Consider the following 17,984-nt stretch of genomic DNA (forward strand, 5'->3'; position numbering starts at 1 on the left):
AATGACCCGAGTCACGTGACTTCCTGTCGCTCTGGCCTCTCTGATGGAGCTGTGAGCTGTGACACATTACCGGGAACGACCGGCGCCCTCATCAATATTCACTCCGCGTCCGGACCCACAACAAACAGATGGCTTTGCTGCCTATTTTTTTTTATTTTTCATAAACCCAGCAGAAATTGTTATAACTCATGCATACAAAGCACAACACCGGCTGGAATAATGGGTTGTCGCTCTGCATAATGTCCACGTTGCTGATGGATTTGGGCTCATAATGGATTCTTAATTAATGCTTGTAAGTCTTGAAAGGAGCCAGCGCCTGCACAGACGATAAGGTGCTCCCACTGCCCCCCCCCCCCCACTCACTTTCTGAAACCGCTGGACGTGAACGTGAGGACGGCGAGATGTTGATGGTGATGATCAGAACAGCTCTATTAGGATCCCTGTGTCTGTGCCGGCACCAGCCCGCCATCCATCCATCCATCCATCCATCCATCCATCTGCGGCGTTCCCTCCTAATATTCTGGAGCGGGGGGGGGGGGGGGGGCTTAGAGCATCATCTGTCTGGCGTGTCAGAGGCACTTGACATCACGGGCCCTCCGGCTCGCGGCTCAACGAGAGGATGACGGGGATCTGCCAGGCGACTCGGAGCCACGCGAGACAGAGCGGATCCATCACAAGTCTCCTCCTCGTGCACTTTAGAAAGTTAACCGCTGAGACGACTGGAGGAAAACAAACTGGAGCCGAGGTCTGAGGACGAACCTACGAGAGATTACTCGATCAGCACCGCGGCAATGATAGGCTTTGGCCCATTTACCAATTCATCCAGAGCTGGTTAAGTGGTGGGCTCGGGGATGATGGGAGGCAGAGAAGCACTTTCACAGATTCTGTGAAAAGCTTTTTTTTTTTTTTTTTACGGCTCTCACAGACTCATGATTGTCTGCGCACTTCCTGGACCGTGTCGATTTTTACATTCGTGTGGATCAGAATTGTTTTTTTTTCAGAGAACAGGAATTGATTGAACTCTTTTTTTGTTTTTCTCTCTGACTTCCCTCTCTGGTGCAATCTGGGGGGGGGGGGGGGGGGGGGGGGGACTTGAACTCCTGCTGCGTCTGATGAATGTCTACACCGTGATTTATTTCCACCAGATAACCATAATGTCACCGACCTGTCAGATTGATTCACTCTGATCAAGGAGCAATTCCAGCGGATGCACTGGAACGGCTTTTTGGATTTAGTTTTTGACATTTTTGCCAATATGTCTGACATGCAATATATGCAAATTGCAGCTCTCTAATGAGCATCCTCTTCGGTTCGATTGGCTCAGACCTTTTTTTGACAGTCTCCACGTCTAATTCCTCTCTTGAAAATTGCCTTATTATTTTCCTGATAAGGGCACACCTATAGAGATGTCACTATCCTGTTCTCACGGAGCAATCACCCCGTCCGCTCCATTAGGATTTGAAATATCACTTGCACCTCTCCACAGCTTGCAGGTGCAGGTGCACACACACACACACACACAGACACACAGACACACACTGGAGCACCTCATCATTGTCATCTGGAGTAAAACTGGAATGATGGATGGTTTCATGATGTATTCAAGGCCTAATAGGAACACTCTGTCCCCCCCCAGCCTCTCCACTGTCCCAGCTCTGCCAGGAGGACTTGTCACATGAGGCATCAATACTAGGGTTTGATATTCTCCTCATCTGAAGATAGAACAACGACTGGTTCTAGTTACAGGTCAGTGGGACTCAGGTTAGCAACCTGTGGTGGGAAACGGGGGAGGCTCTGATTCCTCCAGCACAGTCGGTTCAGTTCGGGGGGGGGGGGGGGGGGGGGGGGGGTTCTCCCCGAGAGCTTGACAAATGAACGGCACCAAAACCTGTTACAGAGCAGCTGCACTGTGAAATTGATATTAATTAAAATTGATTATTCAATCTGGGACACACGGGTCATTCATTTCTAATCTCTCCCTTCAATCAATACTCTCGCTCCCTCTCAAGCATCTTTTACAGCTTTCAACTCTTGTTTATGAATCAAAATGATTACAACGATAGCTTTCCTTAATGAAAGCCGAGGCGTCGTTGTTTTACTGGATCTCAAGCCTCCACCTCTGAGGGAGAAAAGTAATCAGGCTGAGAGAAGAGGAAGATTAGGAGGAGGCGGAAACTGCCCGTAATGTTTCCAGTTAAATTTCTGTCTGATGGGTTTTGATGTGGGAGATGAAATGTGTTGTCTTTGTGTTTGTGTCTGAGCTGATGACAGATACAAAATATGTTTTTGCAAACACCACTTTGTACTTGATGATGATCCAACATACGCACGAGTAGACGTAAATCAAAGTATTTCACTGATAAATGTTCCTTCTTGAAATGTATCAGTACTTGAATTATGTTGTTAAAACACTTCAGATTATACTGTGGACAACAAAAAGTGGTTTCAAGCCAATGTGTCATTGTGTGAATGAGGAAATGATGCATTGTGTGCACTAAGTACTAGAGACTGCATATTAATATGACAGCACCCTTAAAGTGAAGCCAAATCCTCTTGATCGCCCCCTGGTGGCTGACTGCAGCATAGGTCATGAACCCTGCCTCATCCATGTTGATAGAAAGGACTTGGATCAAACTCTCCTGAGGGTTGTTTGTCATTGTCGGTGGTTCTTATCCCACCTTCTTCACTTTTCTGATTTTAATCACTTGTACAGGATTTACAGATGTGGCAACAGATTCGTTGTGGATGAAAGTTTTAAGAGTTGTCTTTTGGAGTATACTTGGATTGGTCACATTTCAAAAGTGAAACCAGTATGTACTTTAAAACCTTCCCACAGTCATGCAAAGCTTGTTCAAATGCAGAACATCTCAAGTTCCCTCCACCAAACACCTCCCGAGGACACAGGAAACGAACACAGTCTCCTTCAGGCACCGCCATTTGCCACAATACCGGCTGATTGGACGTTGATTGCGTTTGTTGGTTTAACCTTAATTACCGCGGCTGTCTGCTGAGCCTCTACTTCTCCCTGTGACGGCTGACGCGTGTCACCGGGAGGCGGTGAGCGGCATCATCCTGCTCGAGAGCCAGCGAGCCTCCTAATGATCACTTCCCTCCACTCCAGGCTGCTCAGGGATCTGGAGTGTTTGTGCGGCACCGGGACGTCTTTTCTGCAGAGTGCTGCCTTTTCAGGGGACTTGAGCTTCTCTTGACTCATCGTTCTCCAGGATGTGAAGATGTGTTTGGTTTTCTGAGTGGATAATATTACCTCAGTTTTTCTAAGTTGTATTTAAATATTGAGCGCCTCTGCTCAACTGCATGGAAATCTGCTAAATGTTCACTTTGACACAAACAGAAATATTTGCCTTGTTTTCAGATGATTAGAAACATAATTATCCCAGTAAACGTCTTCAGATCTGTATTGTTTTCATTTGGATTTGCGATTATAGATGTCAACAATCTCACAAACTTGTTTATTTATCTCGTTTGAACTCTACTGATTTCTAAGCATTTTTTAATTAAACTGGCGTCAAATGAAGAAACAAGGGAAACGGATGAAAACTGCTGTCTTGTGATATCATATAAATATTGATCAGTAGTGAACAGGACTTTTTCCTATGAACAGATTTTAATACTGAAGCTCTGAAAACAGGAAAACAATGGAACTAAGGTTTTCTGGTTCATGGTAGAAAAATGAAATTTACTTTAAAGTACTTCCATGTTTTCTTTGTTCTTGTGCATTTTAAATTGTTTGGATTGCATATAAAGAGTTTATTTACATGGTAGTACAACATAGAGTACTAGTATAAGTTTGTAACTATGTTTTCTACTTCTATTTAAATGAGTAAATATATTGTAGATAACGTTATTTTTTAATTTAGTGCTATAAAGAGCTGACGTACTGAACCTTACGTGTTTGTAATGTTAATGATAACGTTGGAAAAGTGGTGTCAGATGTAAGACATGTTTAAAAACCCAACAGGAACTAAACATTTGTTTTGTTCCACATCAACCATTAATAATTTCTTGCATCAGCAGCAGATTTAATTAATGGTAACTCATGCTCAAATAGGCTTCACCTGATTTGACCATCCAGCTTCATGTATGATTCCTCGTGTGGCTCATAACTAAAAAAAAGAAGCGGATGAGTTTTGAATTCGCGGCCCGGAGCTCATTTCAGCCTCAGGCTCCATTAGCTGGTGACTCCAGCCTTGATATTTCACATGATGCTTAAGCAAAGATGTGAACACGTCTCCCAGCGACTCTATCACCATCATGGAGTAACGACTGGGGCAATGACTGTAAAGACACAAAACCTAAAGATGGCTTAGAGAATGAAGAGTCATTTCATTTCCATCAAGCTCCGTTCACAGCTGATTATGCACGTGTGAAATACTCCGAAAAAGAAAGAGCCCAGTTGAAATGGCTGCACTGGTGCAGGATTACCATCATCTAAGGGTCAGTGTGATGTTGGATGAGCATTAACTCAGTGATACTTTGTTAAAGAGCTGCAGCGGCGCTTGGCCTCGGTCAGCCAGAGAAGAAACGATGTGGATTTCACACATTGACTCTGGGGGGTGTGGTGGTGGTGGTGTTTGTAAAAAACTGTGACACAAATCAAAACAATTCACAAATGACCTTGTCTCTCAGCGGGGCCCCGGTCCTCTGATGAGGACATGTCACAGCAGAGGATGGTCTAATAAGTGATGCAGTGGGAAGCCTGGCCCGAGGATCCCTGGAGCAGTTCTTCTGTAATGGATGTTGCAGCGTGAGATGGCTCTCGTGGGCCCGGCTGATTAGTGTCGGGCCTTTTCTTGTGTGTGTTGCTGTCCATGCTCACAAACAGTGGCTCATTAGGTGGAGTGACATCACATCCAATTATCCCATTAAAGCCCCCCCCCCCCCCCCGGTTTCATCCCGTGTCTAAATATGTGTTAGCGGAGCAGAAGGGTCCCTCGCATTAATATTTATAAGCCTGATCGCTGACCATCGCTCGAGCTGATGAACAACACAAACACACACACAGACGAGCTGCTGGAGTTTATTCTGGAGTGTTGAACGCGATTCATAATTCATAGGGATGAATATGGTGGTGAGTCGGGGGGGGGGGGAGGGGGGGGAGTGTTTCTCCTTCTCCTCTCATCCGTCTTGTGTTATGTTCTGTATTCTCTGTCATGTGGACTCAATGCAAATGTCCTGGTGCTCCACTTATTCTCCTCCTACGTCCTGTATGAAACCATATTTCTGTTAAAGCATTACAAGGGTAATCTTCTGGCTATACTGTGCACATCATTCATGACACATCACACACCGTACACCACGTGTAAACCCTGTGTAACACATGGTGAATCCAGTATTGTGTTAGATTACCTGAACGCAGCATCACCTGAAACATACGCCGGAGTCATCTGACAATTATGAAAATGCTCCAAAACGGACTCACAATGTGCTTTTGACGACTTGTGAGCAGCACTCGCCAAAGTCGCACTGGGGGGGGGGGGGGGGGGGGTTCTGCTGGGCCGTCAGAGTGAGATGCCGGCACCACCACCGCTGCTGCAGTGTGACAGTTTGGAACAACATTTCCATAATGAAAGTAGAGCCGAGGTGTCCAAGTTAGTGTCTCATCGTCCACGCTGATGATTTCATGCTTCCCCCCCCCCCCCCCCCCCCCCCCCCCTCCCTGTGGTGCCTGACACTTTATTCTGCTGAGAAGCTTCTGCAGCTTCGTTAAGGGACAAAGAAATGAAGGAATGGAAGAGAATAAGAACTGGTTCTGAAGAGTGAACGACTTTTTAAACTAAAACTGAAACTAAACTAAACAGTAGGTTATCTGCAAACAGCAAAAACACTTCTTCCATGTTACTTTCTACTGCTGGCAATATGATATGCATGTGTATTTGTATTCGTATTATTCAATTAAAAGCAGCAAAAGTCGATCAATACAAACATTCGTACTAAGAAAGTGTTTGGAAAAGAGACGATGGTAAATTCACCTCATTTACTCATTTAATCCAAAATAACAATATGTTATTTGATTTAATTTTCAATGTAGGTCATTTACTTGTCTTACAATAAATAATAACAATAGAAATCCTTTTTGTTTAGTCATATAAAGGTACTAGAACACTCTCATAAAAGTAATATATATCATATAATTTGTTAACTGCCATAATTGTTTGTGTCACTGTGTTTTGTGCCCGATTGTTTCTTATATAGTTCTATTTCATTGCCTTCTAATGGTTTATAATAATATTTCTACCTATATTCTGTATTTTGCTGTACTATGCAGATTTCCCTCCCCAGGGATCAAGAACAGATCATCTTATCTAATATTTACCATATTTTCAATATCAAGACGCAGGCTAATTAGATACAGAGATAAAACTGAACTATGATAATTTCTGCTCTTCCTCTCTTTGGCTTTTAATCTGAGCGTCTTCTCGTCCAAGTGACAGTCGCTCGTCTGCCTTCCTGAGTGACGTCTCTTCAGAATGCATCACAGTGGCTGATAAACTAAAGATTGATTTTGTGCTCATACAAAAGCTCATCAGGCAGGAAAACATCCCATCGGTAATAAATTGATGGTGATCAGGTCGCGGGCACGAAGCAGCCAAATGCCAGGAGAATTTTATTTATTTATATACATTGTGTTTCTTATCAGAGGCTCCTCGGCGGTGCCATCGATCTCGGCGCAGAGCCTTTTGTTCTCTGAAGCAATAAAGCAGCGTATTGATTCATTGGCGGGCGACTGCTACCTTTCGCCTCCTCCTCCTGTTCCCGGCTGCGTTGGGGTGTCGGGGCCCCGGGGGGGTGGGGGGGTGGGGGGGGGGTTTGGTCTGCATTGAAGCCGACGCTCGACACTTTGCTACCCGACAATGCTCATCCATACTGACACCGAGAACCAGGCTGCCGCTGGAAGAGAAACAATGCAGAAGGTATCGATCTGGACGAGTTGATTCTTGTTTGTGTGTGTGTGTGTGTGTGGAATGGGAGCTTTATCATTGTGTACAAATATGTTTGTTGATTTTTCCGATCTCCACTCGAGGATGAGTGATCTCCTCGAAGTTGTCACAACAGCTGGGAGCCGCCATAATTGTGTGAATGTGACTGTGGAAACAAAACGACGGATGTGAGAGCAGGAGAAGAAACCTGAGGCAGCTGGATTTCACCTGAACACCAAACTATACTCAACCGTCTCAATAAAGGAAGATTTCACCCTGAATATAGAGCGACGCTTGTTTCCTGTTGAGGTTTTTCACTCGTGCAATCTTCACGGACGCTCTGGATCGATACAGCTTGGAGTTTCACTGAGAGCTAACTAACAAATTCCGTGATTGCATTTGCACAGTATGGTTCCCCCCCGAAACAAAGCCCTTCAATTCCACTGGAAATATACCTGCAGTCGCTTCATTACAGAAATGTGTTGCTTTTTTCTACTGGATCCTTTCAGGGCTGAAAAACTAAATGTAGCTTTATTTAATTCCAAAGTTGGAAATATGAGAGTTGGTCATCGTCGCTCTCTGCTGAGATGAAGAGTGAATACTGCACGCGATGGGTTCACATTTTATACTTTACCTGAAATTATATTAAATCCTGTTTAAGCTGAAGCCAAGTAAATCCATATTTTTCATTTCCAAAGTTCTAACAAATAAACTAGCCTTCATATTTAGGTAAAATCGTCAGTTTGTCAATTTGCCGGTTTCTTCCCCATCAGCTTGACAAAAAATGCTTGTGTGTAGCGTTGTGTTATCAGACCGTAACACACAAGAGTTAATCCTGCATTGTGTTGCTTTAAATTCAATCGATAAACAACAAATTTCACACATTCATAGAACATCAGTCGCTGAAATACTTAATTTTCTTCATCAAGATCCATGAATTAATCTTATGTCGAAAATGCCAAAACTCCCAAATGTCCCACTCGGCCCATTGTCGGGATCTGTGCCAAACTTTGATGAGTTCTTTCTTGGCTCATGTCTCATCCTTTTACCAAGTTTCATGAAAATCCTTTCAGAAGCTTTTTGAGGAATTTGGCTGAAAAACGAACATGGCCTCTGTGGTGGAGGTTAAAAAGAAAAGAAGCCAGAGCACCGTCTCTAACCAGGGTCGGATCAGTCTGGGTGCTTTGGTGTGACGCCTTTAGCGGTGAGATGCAACCACATCTCTATGTTGTGTCTCATCAAAACAAAACACTGCAGTGACACTCTCTTACAAAAGGATAATGATGCATCTGTGCAGGATTGTGTTCAGGATTTCCAGCTCAATATGAAATCAGACTGTGATCAAGCTGCACCTCTGCATCGGTTATCCCCGACATATTGGAACACATAAATAAGGCGAGAGTTGAGCCTCTGCTTGAGCTTGAGAATCAAAATGAAACAACACCGTCTGCACAATATGACCACTGATCCTACAAGTCTAACTCTTGTTTCCTTCCTTCATCTTCTTCTAACTCAGTCCACACACACACACACACACACACACACATACACACATTGTGTTGAAGTGTTATGCTACTCACTTCAATTGTGTACAAAGTGCGGTGTACTGCATGAGCCTAATTGGTATTTGTGTCATCACCTTGTCTAAACTGGCCGTGCTGTGGAAGCGGTACGTCAGCTCCACCAAAGCAGCAGCAGCAGCCGCCGCCGTCCTGGATCCGTTCAGCCAGGGTACTGCCGAGCGCCTGAGACTCTCAGCCCGATACGGGAGCGTGTCTGTGAGTGTAAGCCATAAGCGAGAGTGGTGGAAGTGTTGACTAAGGCGTCAGGTCACGCTTACGTACTGTATGTAAAGTGTGAGCAGGGCACAAGCAGATACACAGCTGGTGCAGCCGGCTGCCAGAGTTAAGATGCAAACAGATGCTTGGGAAGAGTGGGGAGAGAAGACATGTTTTTCTAACAATGCACTGCAGAGAGAGAGAGAGAGAGAGAGAGAGAGAGAGAGAGAGAGAGAGAGAGAGAGAGAGGTCAGTCTCCTGCTTCAGCTTATTTCCAACAATTCCTACAGTAAAAATAAATATAGATAGTCCCGTCTCCCCAGACCTGAAACCATCCTGCTCAGTGTTGGACCTCCGCCCTTCACTCATCTGTAAATTACATTTTGTTTTGCGCACCACTGAATCATATTTGGCAGCGGATTAATTTGATGGATTTACAGCATTTATGAGTTAGTGTGTAAGTGATTAAACCTGTGAGTGATATCGCCTTTCAAACACGGTCTCAGTTTTACATCAGCTTGCCTAAGTGCAGTGGAATCAGTGTTTAGCATTAACAAAGGGGCTGTTGGTTGTTTCTTGAAGAGACGGACAATGAATAGATCTGCATTAGTTTGATTTAATTTACTAAAATGTTCTTAATACCTTTGTTAATGTCTGTTTTGTGAAGTGATCAGAAAATGCTGCAACACGTGGTTCGGGAATCTGAGGGAAATCTGTTTAAAATCACTTGGATCCATTCCCATTTCCCCGACTCCTATTTCTTTGGAAATCTAATCAAGTACCATGAATAAATATTACCACATACTGGGATCTGTTATATCATGATGTTTTAATATCAATTTATCTACAAAATCTGTACTGACACCACTTTGTTCTGGTCTTCATGGAAAGTGCACTGTCACCGAAGCAAAGAAACATATAAAAATTACAAACAAACATACTGTACCATATATTATCTTTTTTCTTCTTTTTTTTTACCATAAAATGTCCGTTGATTTCTGTTTGGCATTCGGTTCTTACAGTATAAATGAGCAGAGTCATATCGAAACAGGATGGTTCAACGTTATGCAGGTGGTATCTGAAATTCTACTGTTGAACTGGTTTCCAGTTTGTTTCTGGAGAAACAGATGTGCATCGTCCTGGCCGCTCCACCTCATTTTAATATAATATAGCACTGAAGTTAGTTGCCCACAAAACGATAAACCAAAACAACCAGATCAGTACATTCGTCAGCTGTCCACAGCCGGTCCCCTCCCGGTTCACCAAACAGTTCGGTGATCCACAGAGACGGTAAAACGACTTTAAGCCACGATCACGTCCCGCAGGTGTCATGGAGCCGGTGGCAGTCCAGATATCCCCCCCAGCAGCTGTTAACTGCACAGCTTGGTGGTCTCGTAATCCATAGAGTTGGGCAGACGTGAGCTGAAGGCCTGTAAGGAGGCGTGGATGCGAACCACCTCGCTGGGAGTCAGTTTGAGCCGGTGCCGGAGCAGACAGGCGAACAGGTCCAGCCTCTGCTGACCGGGAGGCGACAGCCGGTTCACCCTGTCCCATATCTCCAGGAGCTGGAGCATGGCCGTGTCCTGGGAGCCCTGCGTGTACGGGTAGTCCAGCTGGAGGATCAGGTCGCGGATGGCCTCCGGGTCAAAGTGCATGCTGTAGCCAAACACCTGGATGCTGTTGATCTTCATGTAGCCCAGGTTCCGGGCGGGGTCCGTCATCTCCAGGGGCTCGTAGTACACGCTGTCGTTCAGCCCTTCCTGAGTCTTTATCCTGCTCCGAAGGTAGATGTGAATGGTTTCAAAGAACGTCTTCCACTTGTTGCCCAGTGTCAGAGTCCAGTTGTAGCACTCGAAGGGCAGGTCCAGCTTCTTGGCCTGCCAGTCCGGGAAGTTGTTCTCGTTGACGGGGATGTACCAGCTCTCTGAGTGGCTCCCTCCGAAGGGGTTGATGTAGAGAGTCAGGACCGGCTCCAGGGTGCTGTTCTTGGTAAGGCAGATCTGGAGGGACACTCCCAGCAGCATGTGGACCATGTTGGACTTGTACTTGTTGCTCTTCAGGGTCAGCAGCATCCTCTTCCTCCACGAGGGGTCGAACCAGCTGTTGAGTCGCATGTCGTTGCTGATGAAGATGGCGTGGACCTGACAGCAAGCAGACATGAAACACAGTATGAGTGTAGTAAGAAAACAACAAGAACACTTGAAAAGAGATATACCGTCTACTTGATACACCCCTTAGCCAATGTGGCAGCTTTGCTATTCATTAATTATGTCTTGTTTGTTTCCAGATCGTTGCCTCTGCCAAGGAGGTTTTGTTTCCAGTGCTGATTGTCTTTCTAATAGGAAGCTTACGCTAAAAACTACTGAACAATGTTATCGTAACTCGATGGAATTTTCTCCTATTCCAAGCTTGTAGATGTACAGAACATCTAAAACATTGTACAATAAATCCAAAGGGAAACAAACAAGGGGAAACCTATAAAGCTGCTCAGTAGCCAGAAGGTAAACACTTTGTAAAGCCGAGTGGTTCCCATGAGTTCACGTACGCACCCCAGGCCCTCAGCTCCCGTCAGCCTGACATGATTAAACAAAGGCTAAAAGAGAAATACCTCCAGCCTGCGGTCAGCTCTCTGCAGGAGGTAGCCCAGCTCCAGGTCCTGGAGGTCGGTCTCGAATCCCAGGTAGTTCTCCGTGGAGTCCGCCACCATCGGCCTGCAGAGGGTGTGGTTGTCCGGTGCACACGCCGCACACGCCGAGCCTTCCCCGACGGTGCAGGGCGGAGGCAGCTGACAGGGGCTGTGCTCGTATCTGCAGCTGCAGCTGTGGAGCTCCTCGGAGAACGAGCCGAGCTGGTTACTCTCCGAGCAGTACAGCAGGGACTGGAAATGACTGAGCCGGTAGGACCGAGGTCTGAACCGGGGAGGAGAGATAGACAGGAGATGGAGAGAGAGACAAGCAGAGAGAGGGAGAGTGGGTTATTGAACAGGACTTATGGGTTTAAGTTGTTTAATAAGTAGAGACTTTATTTGGTCCAGGGCACCTGAAGACGGCTTTATCATAAAAAAATTGTCAAGTGTAATATATGAGGCCTGAGAGGATTCTGGTAATCCTGGTTTAGATCATTTACACGGAAATAATCCTGCTTTTCTAGATTTATAAACACAACCATCATTTCAATCTGTCCATATCAGTGCATACTATATACTATACTATGAGTACTACATCTATACTACATAGTAAAATACTGTGTACAACATAAAACCAAATGATTTGAGGAGACAACTGAACAATGTCCATGAAAACCAAGCAAACCCTTTCCCCTAATGAAGTTTATAACGTGTTTGGTGCTAACGTCATAAATTCTGAGAGATTCAACATTCAAGCTCAAAAGTAACTTTAAATAATTGAATATGTTTTTGTTGATGGAATAAACAAAAAATGCAGCTTTAAATTACTGCCCTTCTTGAATCTGTGATTTTTATACATCACAAAGTTTTTTTAAACAGATAAAACTTCCATAACTAAAGAAAGTATCTGTCTGTTCCTTTAAGTTTCAGTTGGATATTCACAGCAGGAAAGTAATCTCTAGACATTTGCACAACAATCCATTAGGACTTCTCTTTCATCAGGATTATTTGTTTGCATTATCAAGAGAGTTTTGCCTGAGATTCTTTCGGAGCATTTCCTGCGTTGCCTTCAAGTCGCCTGATGAGAGGAGGATATACATGAAGAGGATACAGGCACAAACATCGGTGTTTGACAAGGAGGAGGAAGCGGGAGACGGGATGTAGAGAGAAAGTTGTTCTTTGATCAGACTGCGACATTAATATTAGAAGTGCGCTGCAGCTGCAGGGCAACTCGCTCTCAGACATGCACACTGTATAATTCCCCCTTGTGAGCCGGAGTTTGATTCCCGTCTGTGGCACTTTCTTGACTGTGATCCCTTTATGCCTCTGATCCTCTTTGCTCGCTGAGGAGACGGAATGCACAGCGCATACCGCTGGCTTCCCTTTCAGAAAAACACAAGAAGCTTTTTTTCTTTGATGCTGGTGTATTGTGGTAAACTTTATGCTAATCTGAAAATGTTACAGATTACCGTCGGGGGGGGGGGGGGGGGGGCATGCTTCCTCCGTGTGTCCCCATCGCATTGTGTGGAATCGACTCCGAGTTCAGAAAATTCGCTGATTTGAATATCAAAACCTTCTAATGGAAAAAGGCAGCGAAGGGAAGTGAACCAAAAATGGCATTTCCTCTCCATCACCTCCGCTACCTGTGGGCACAGCAATTCACCCCCGACAGCGTCAGCGGGGCAAAGCGGGCGCCGGGACAAGCCTCTAGTTGGGCTGTTAGTTCCCCGGTGTGATTGTGTAAAGCCTCTCTGCTCCCCCGCAAGCCCGGTTCCCGCCCGGCGCTGTAAATCACCGGGCCGTCTCACTCCAGCGTTGAAGGGGCAGGAAACACAGTTTGGGAGGAAAATATAGTTGAACCCGGGAAGTTTGACAGGCTGAAGATTTGTGGAATTTAAAGATTAAACCCACAGTTGGATTCCCTGACACAAGACCAGCGCCGAGTTTAACTCTTGACTGAAGAAACAGAAAATAACACCCCGACATTACTCTTTCAATCCATTGGCATCAATCTGCCACCAGAGCAGCCTGAGTTCCTCTGACTCCTTCTACATGGTTTTGAAACCTGGCTGAAGAGATGAGCTCCCATGCAGCTGCATGTGCATTAATGATGTGAAGCACAGATCAGAGATCAGTCGTGACTCCAATTTATCCCACGGCTGAGGTCAGGGCTGTTTTCAGGTCAGTTCAACTTCTTTGACTCCAAACTGGGAAAAGTATAAATACAGTGATGCACCACCTCATTGTTTTAATGTTGGTCTTACAAATCTTTACTGCATTTCATTTATTTATTTTCTGTGTATCTGATGATTCATATGGAATATAACATCAAATCATCATGCAGGACTTTATACCTTCACTTCTAATTACACTGCAGGGTGTACTTAAAGAATACCTGATGCGTATTTCAAGAACTTCTCTCCAGTGTGTAGGATTAAGTTCCTCTATCTGCAAACATATAATAAAATAGTCACAAGTATGATTACATTGGTATATATACACTACACACTAATGGTATGAGCCCCTTGTGCCATCTTTGCACTGTCATGTTTCTACAGTGGCCAACGCAAGACGAGAAGGTTTCATAATTTTTACTTCTCTCACACATTGGGAAGAGGAGAGCTATTGCAATACGTCACCTCACCTCTAGATGGCACTACATTCTACACAATGGTCCTTTAACCCCTACTTTCTCTCAGATTCTGTACATATGAAAAGTGTAATGGAATAAAAAGGCCCCATCCAGCAGCTGTCTCTCCCTCTGGCCATCTTCTCCTAATGTGACTGAACCAGTGTGAGGCTGTGAAGATGAGTTTGGTCCGAATGCCCCGACGAGTTCATTAAAAACCTTTTCCACATGTTCAGGGCTACATCTTAATTGCACTGTTTGAGTTGAGAGGAATCACATTCATCACGACCTTTCAGTGTGTTTTAAAAATAAACCTGACTCCTTCTTTTGGGGAAGAAGCATATGAATAAGAGAAGTGGAAACTCCTCTTGAATGACCATGTAGAGGATTTTGCCAAGTGTGCTGTGTGTGTTTTATCATCACAGGCCTAATGAAAACCAAGCTGCCTGCTCCCTGCACTGTCTTATCCACTCATAATTGTCTGCACAGACGAGAAGTGGCCAGAAAAATCAATCACACATCTCTCATCTATCTCAAGGATGCTAAAGAGAGAGAGGACCGGGGGGGGATTCAGAGTCTCCACTTCTCCCTCAGACAAGCTGACAAATCTGCCATTTTCACTCTGAGATTTTCTCTAAAGAGAGAAAAGAATGAAAGCTTCACAGTTAATGCTGCGGTAATGGAAATAGATAAACACTCCACGGCTGGGGGAGGAAGAGGATCCCCATTCCCTTCTCCACGCACGAGGGCGGGAGGATCAGACGCACACATCAGTGATTAATGTGTGTGTTTCTCTGAAGAGAAGAGTTGAAGGGAGAGGTTGAACCGAGGCAGAGAGGGACTGGACATCCAAGGGACTCCACTGTATAGATTCGTCTGCCGCTTGATTTATGTGTTGTGCTCCGTGGCGTCGCTGCCATTACTGCGGCGGCTCCGTCAAAGTTAACGTGCCGTGACTGACAGTGACGGTTGGATTCATCACCTTCAGCCGTCGCCCTCCCTGACAGATGGAGGGAGACTGCATCTTCTGTTTATTGTTTTTCTGGTGATCTGTTGATTCAAGACCAAGTTTAACCCACATCGGTCAAACAGTTAAGGGGCCGTGACCCTTTTTTAATGTAGAATAACATAGAGTCTTTGTCATTAACCACCTGAAAATGGCTGCACATGACTGGAGATGGTTGTTTGTTAGATTTAACCCCTTAATGCCTGAATTAATTTCCAATTATATAAACAAATTATTATTGGTGTTTTGGGCCTGTCATACAGATGCTAAATTAATTGGAGATTGTTAATTTCAATATAGCATATGCAATAGATAAACATTTAGGTATGAGGCAAATTAGCGACATTTCCAGTCTCTGGTATGTAGATTGATGCTGCTTTTGCTTGAAATTGAATAACAACATATGTTTCTCTACAATCATTGCTGTTCCATCATCACAGTATTTCAAATACAGCTTAATACCTCAAAATAACTTTAGCTGCACAGTCCCAAGGGGCTAGCATGTGTTTTCCACTCCGACCACTAGATGGCGGCAGAGTGCTTCAAATACCTTCCTTGGTATGTGTAGTATTTGCACCATCAGGCACAATCGTCACCTCGGTGGCATGAAGACCGGAATGGGGTTTGAGGCAAATTCGCGACATTCGTCCACAAGGGGTTAATCAAATAACAGCCGTAATAATTAGAACATACACATTGTTCGGGTGAAATATTTGTCGAAAACAGCAGGAGCACGCAAAAAATATATGGTTCAAATAACCTATAGAGCGTTAAGAAACATTTTGTTCGTGTTTCAAAATGTTGAAATCTGTTGGATCAATTTGTTTTAAGTGTTAAGCAAAGTTTTATTCAAAAGAACCTGCAGGTGTTTGTAGTTTTTAAATGAATAACAAATTATCAGCACTTTTATAATCTATCGAGGTTAATTGACTCGCACAATGTTTTAGCTTTACAGAGTTGAGTGAGAGAAAAGTACTCGTGGACCATTCTGAAGTAATATGAATAATAAACCAAAACCACCATTAAAGGGGAATTTCTTCCTTTGAAGCCATCAAACCAGATTTTAAAGGATATCATGGAGATGAAGCCCTTTTAAATTAAATTAAGATTTAACGGGGATTTCTCTGAAGTTTACTTTTATCACTGCCAAAGACAAAGAGTTGATTAAAGAACAGACGTCTCACTTGGTTTTACTGACGTTGACGACTGCGTTCCAGCTCTGAGCAGGATGAACGTGTTTGTTGGTGAGAGCTGCACAATAGAGATTAAATGTGAAATCCTTTTGCACACACTGGTATTGTTGCGGTGGCATTTCTCCCGTGTTCACTTTGCAAAGAACCCATCAGCTTGTTTACCTCCACCTGCGTCTCCTGGATTACTGTGAGACAACTTCAGGGCTACGACTCCACGTAGCCTCGGGCAAAGAAATGCCAGAACTTTGCTTCTCCTGTGCGGGTTAACATCAACATGAAGTGTGGGAATTTACTAAAAGAAAGTGAGATGTCATATTTACTCAGGAAAGTTTCCCTTGACCAGGAACATGTAACAAAACTAGATACGATTCAGACGTGGAGAATGGAAACGCATGCTTCGGGGGGGCTGGTGCTTACCGGTCCCTCGCGAGTCGAACTTGTGGCTGCTTGTGACATCTTTTACTGAGACTGAAGAGCTTGAAGATCACCCGCTGCACTCGTCTGGAAAGGACCCGCATGCTGTTCTCCAGCTGCTCGTACCGCCACTGGAACGAACCGTCCAGGGACCACAGATGCTGGATGGTCGACACGTTGAGGAAGTAGCTCTGGGGCAGCCGTGCATGGAACCCCTTGAATTCATCTGTGGCGACAAAAAGACGGAAGACAGAAGTTTAAGCCCAATATGACAGATATGGTTTTATGGCACTGGTATTCATGTGGATGGGTTAATGGGGCTCCAGGATCAGAGTTGTGGTTAAAGAACATCTCTGTGGCGATCTAGCAATAACGGGAGAGAGGGTTCGAACTTCTCCTCTGATTGGTCGACTGTCCTGTGATGGACACATGTCCAGACCAACCACAGGAGACAAATTGGAGCCTCCTTCTCTAGCTTGGTGAAACTCCAATAGCGATAACAAGCACTGAAATGACCAAAACAAACCAATTTAGCCGTCTGCACTGGAGGCTTTGGTCTGATTCGGTTGCAAACCCCTGGAACATCTGTCTGTAATGAGGTGATTGTCCACATGGACCCTGTGGACGGACCGGTGCAGTGCCCATGTGCTTCCAGGGCCGGCGAGGGGAGCCTGCCTGGTTGCAGGAGGAACATGAGGGACATGGAGGAGGGGGGGGGGGATTGGCAGCTGAGTCAAATGTGCTGAAGGAAAAGGAGCAGCCCAGCGATCCGTCACCAGCAGACCATGTGGCGTTTTGAATGGGATTGTTTTGGGACTGCAGACGAGAGCCCGGCCGTGGCATGACTGTGGAGTGTGTGGGGAAATGATGCTGGAAATATGCTTTGCCCGGGCGGCGGCAGCTTATCCTCCTCTTTCTTCTGAGCCCTGACTCCAGGCGGTAGATTTCATCCCTTAACTGTGAGTAAGCGAGTTTTCAGTCCACGCAGCCGTGACATCGTCTGGGTCTCAGTCCAAGTGCAACTCACAGAAACAACAGGATTGATCAAACTGGGAGAATGGAAAACGGCAAAGATAAAAGTAATCCTACGATTGGTTGAAACAAAATATAGACATTTACAAACCAGACCTGCTTTATCATCGATGGAGATATGTAAATACTGATAAAAGATATGTAAATCTCAATGTATACAATATGGAACCTTTATCCATCCAACCTGTTCACACTGATGCATCTTAAAATTATGAATAACTTACTTCTTATACATTTGGACATACTATTTGTGAATTGGAATAAATGCACGTGTTGTTTTGAAGTTCTAACATCAACCTTGATATGTATATAATTATTCTTTACTCTTATTGCATGGGTTTAATTACCAGCAGTGAAAACACAACTCT

The 17,984-nt window shown here is 44.7% G+C and overlaps 2 protein-coding genes across 14 annotated transcripts in view; one reads left to right on the top strand and one right to left on the bottom strand.

Annotated features, from left to right (window-relative positions):
• Positions 1–17,984, top strand: part of LOC128437454 (NACHT, LRR and PYD domains-containing protein 12) — a 278,177-nt gene that overhangs the window by 21,195 nt on the left and 238,998 nt on the right. The window lies entirely within an intron of this gene.
• Positions 10,087–17,984, bottom strand: part of LOC128437456 (BMP/retinoic acid-inducible neural-specific protein 3) — a 214,427-nt gene continuing 206,529 nt past the window's right edge. For all 3 annotated transcript variants that reach the window (XM_053419627.1, XM_053419626.1, XM_053419624.1), the window contains 3 exons: positions 16,588–16,810; positions 11,325–11,625; positions 10,087–10,857 (listed from right to left, as the gene is read on the bottom strand). In XM_053419627.1, the coding sequence (XP_053275602.1) occupies positions 10,087–10,857; positions 11,325–11,625; positions 16,588–16,810 (1,295 nt within the window). The remainder of the gene's footprint in view (positions 10,858–11,324; positions 11,626–16,587; positions 16,811–17,984) is intronic.

The sequence above is a fragment of the Pleuronectes platessa genome, chromosome 3, assembly GCF_947347685.1.
Source record: "Pleuronectes platessa chromosome 3, fPlePla1.1, whole genome shotgun sequence".
Lineage (NCBI taxonomy): Eukaryota > Metazoa > Chordata > Actinopteri > Pleuronectiformes > Pleuronectidae > Pleuronectes > Pleuronectes platessa.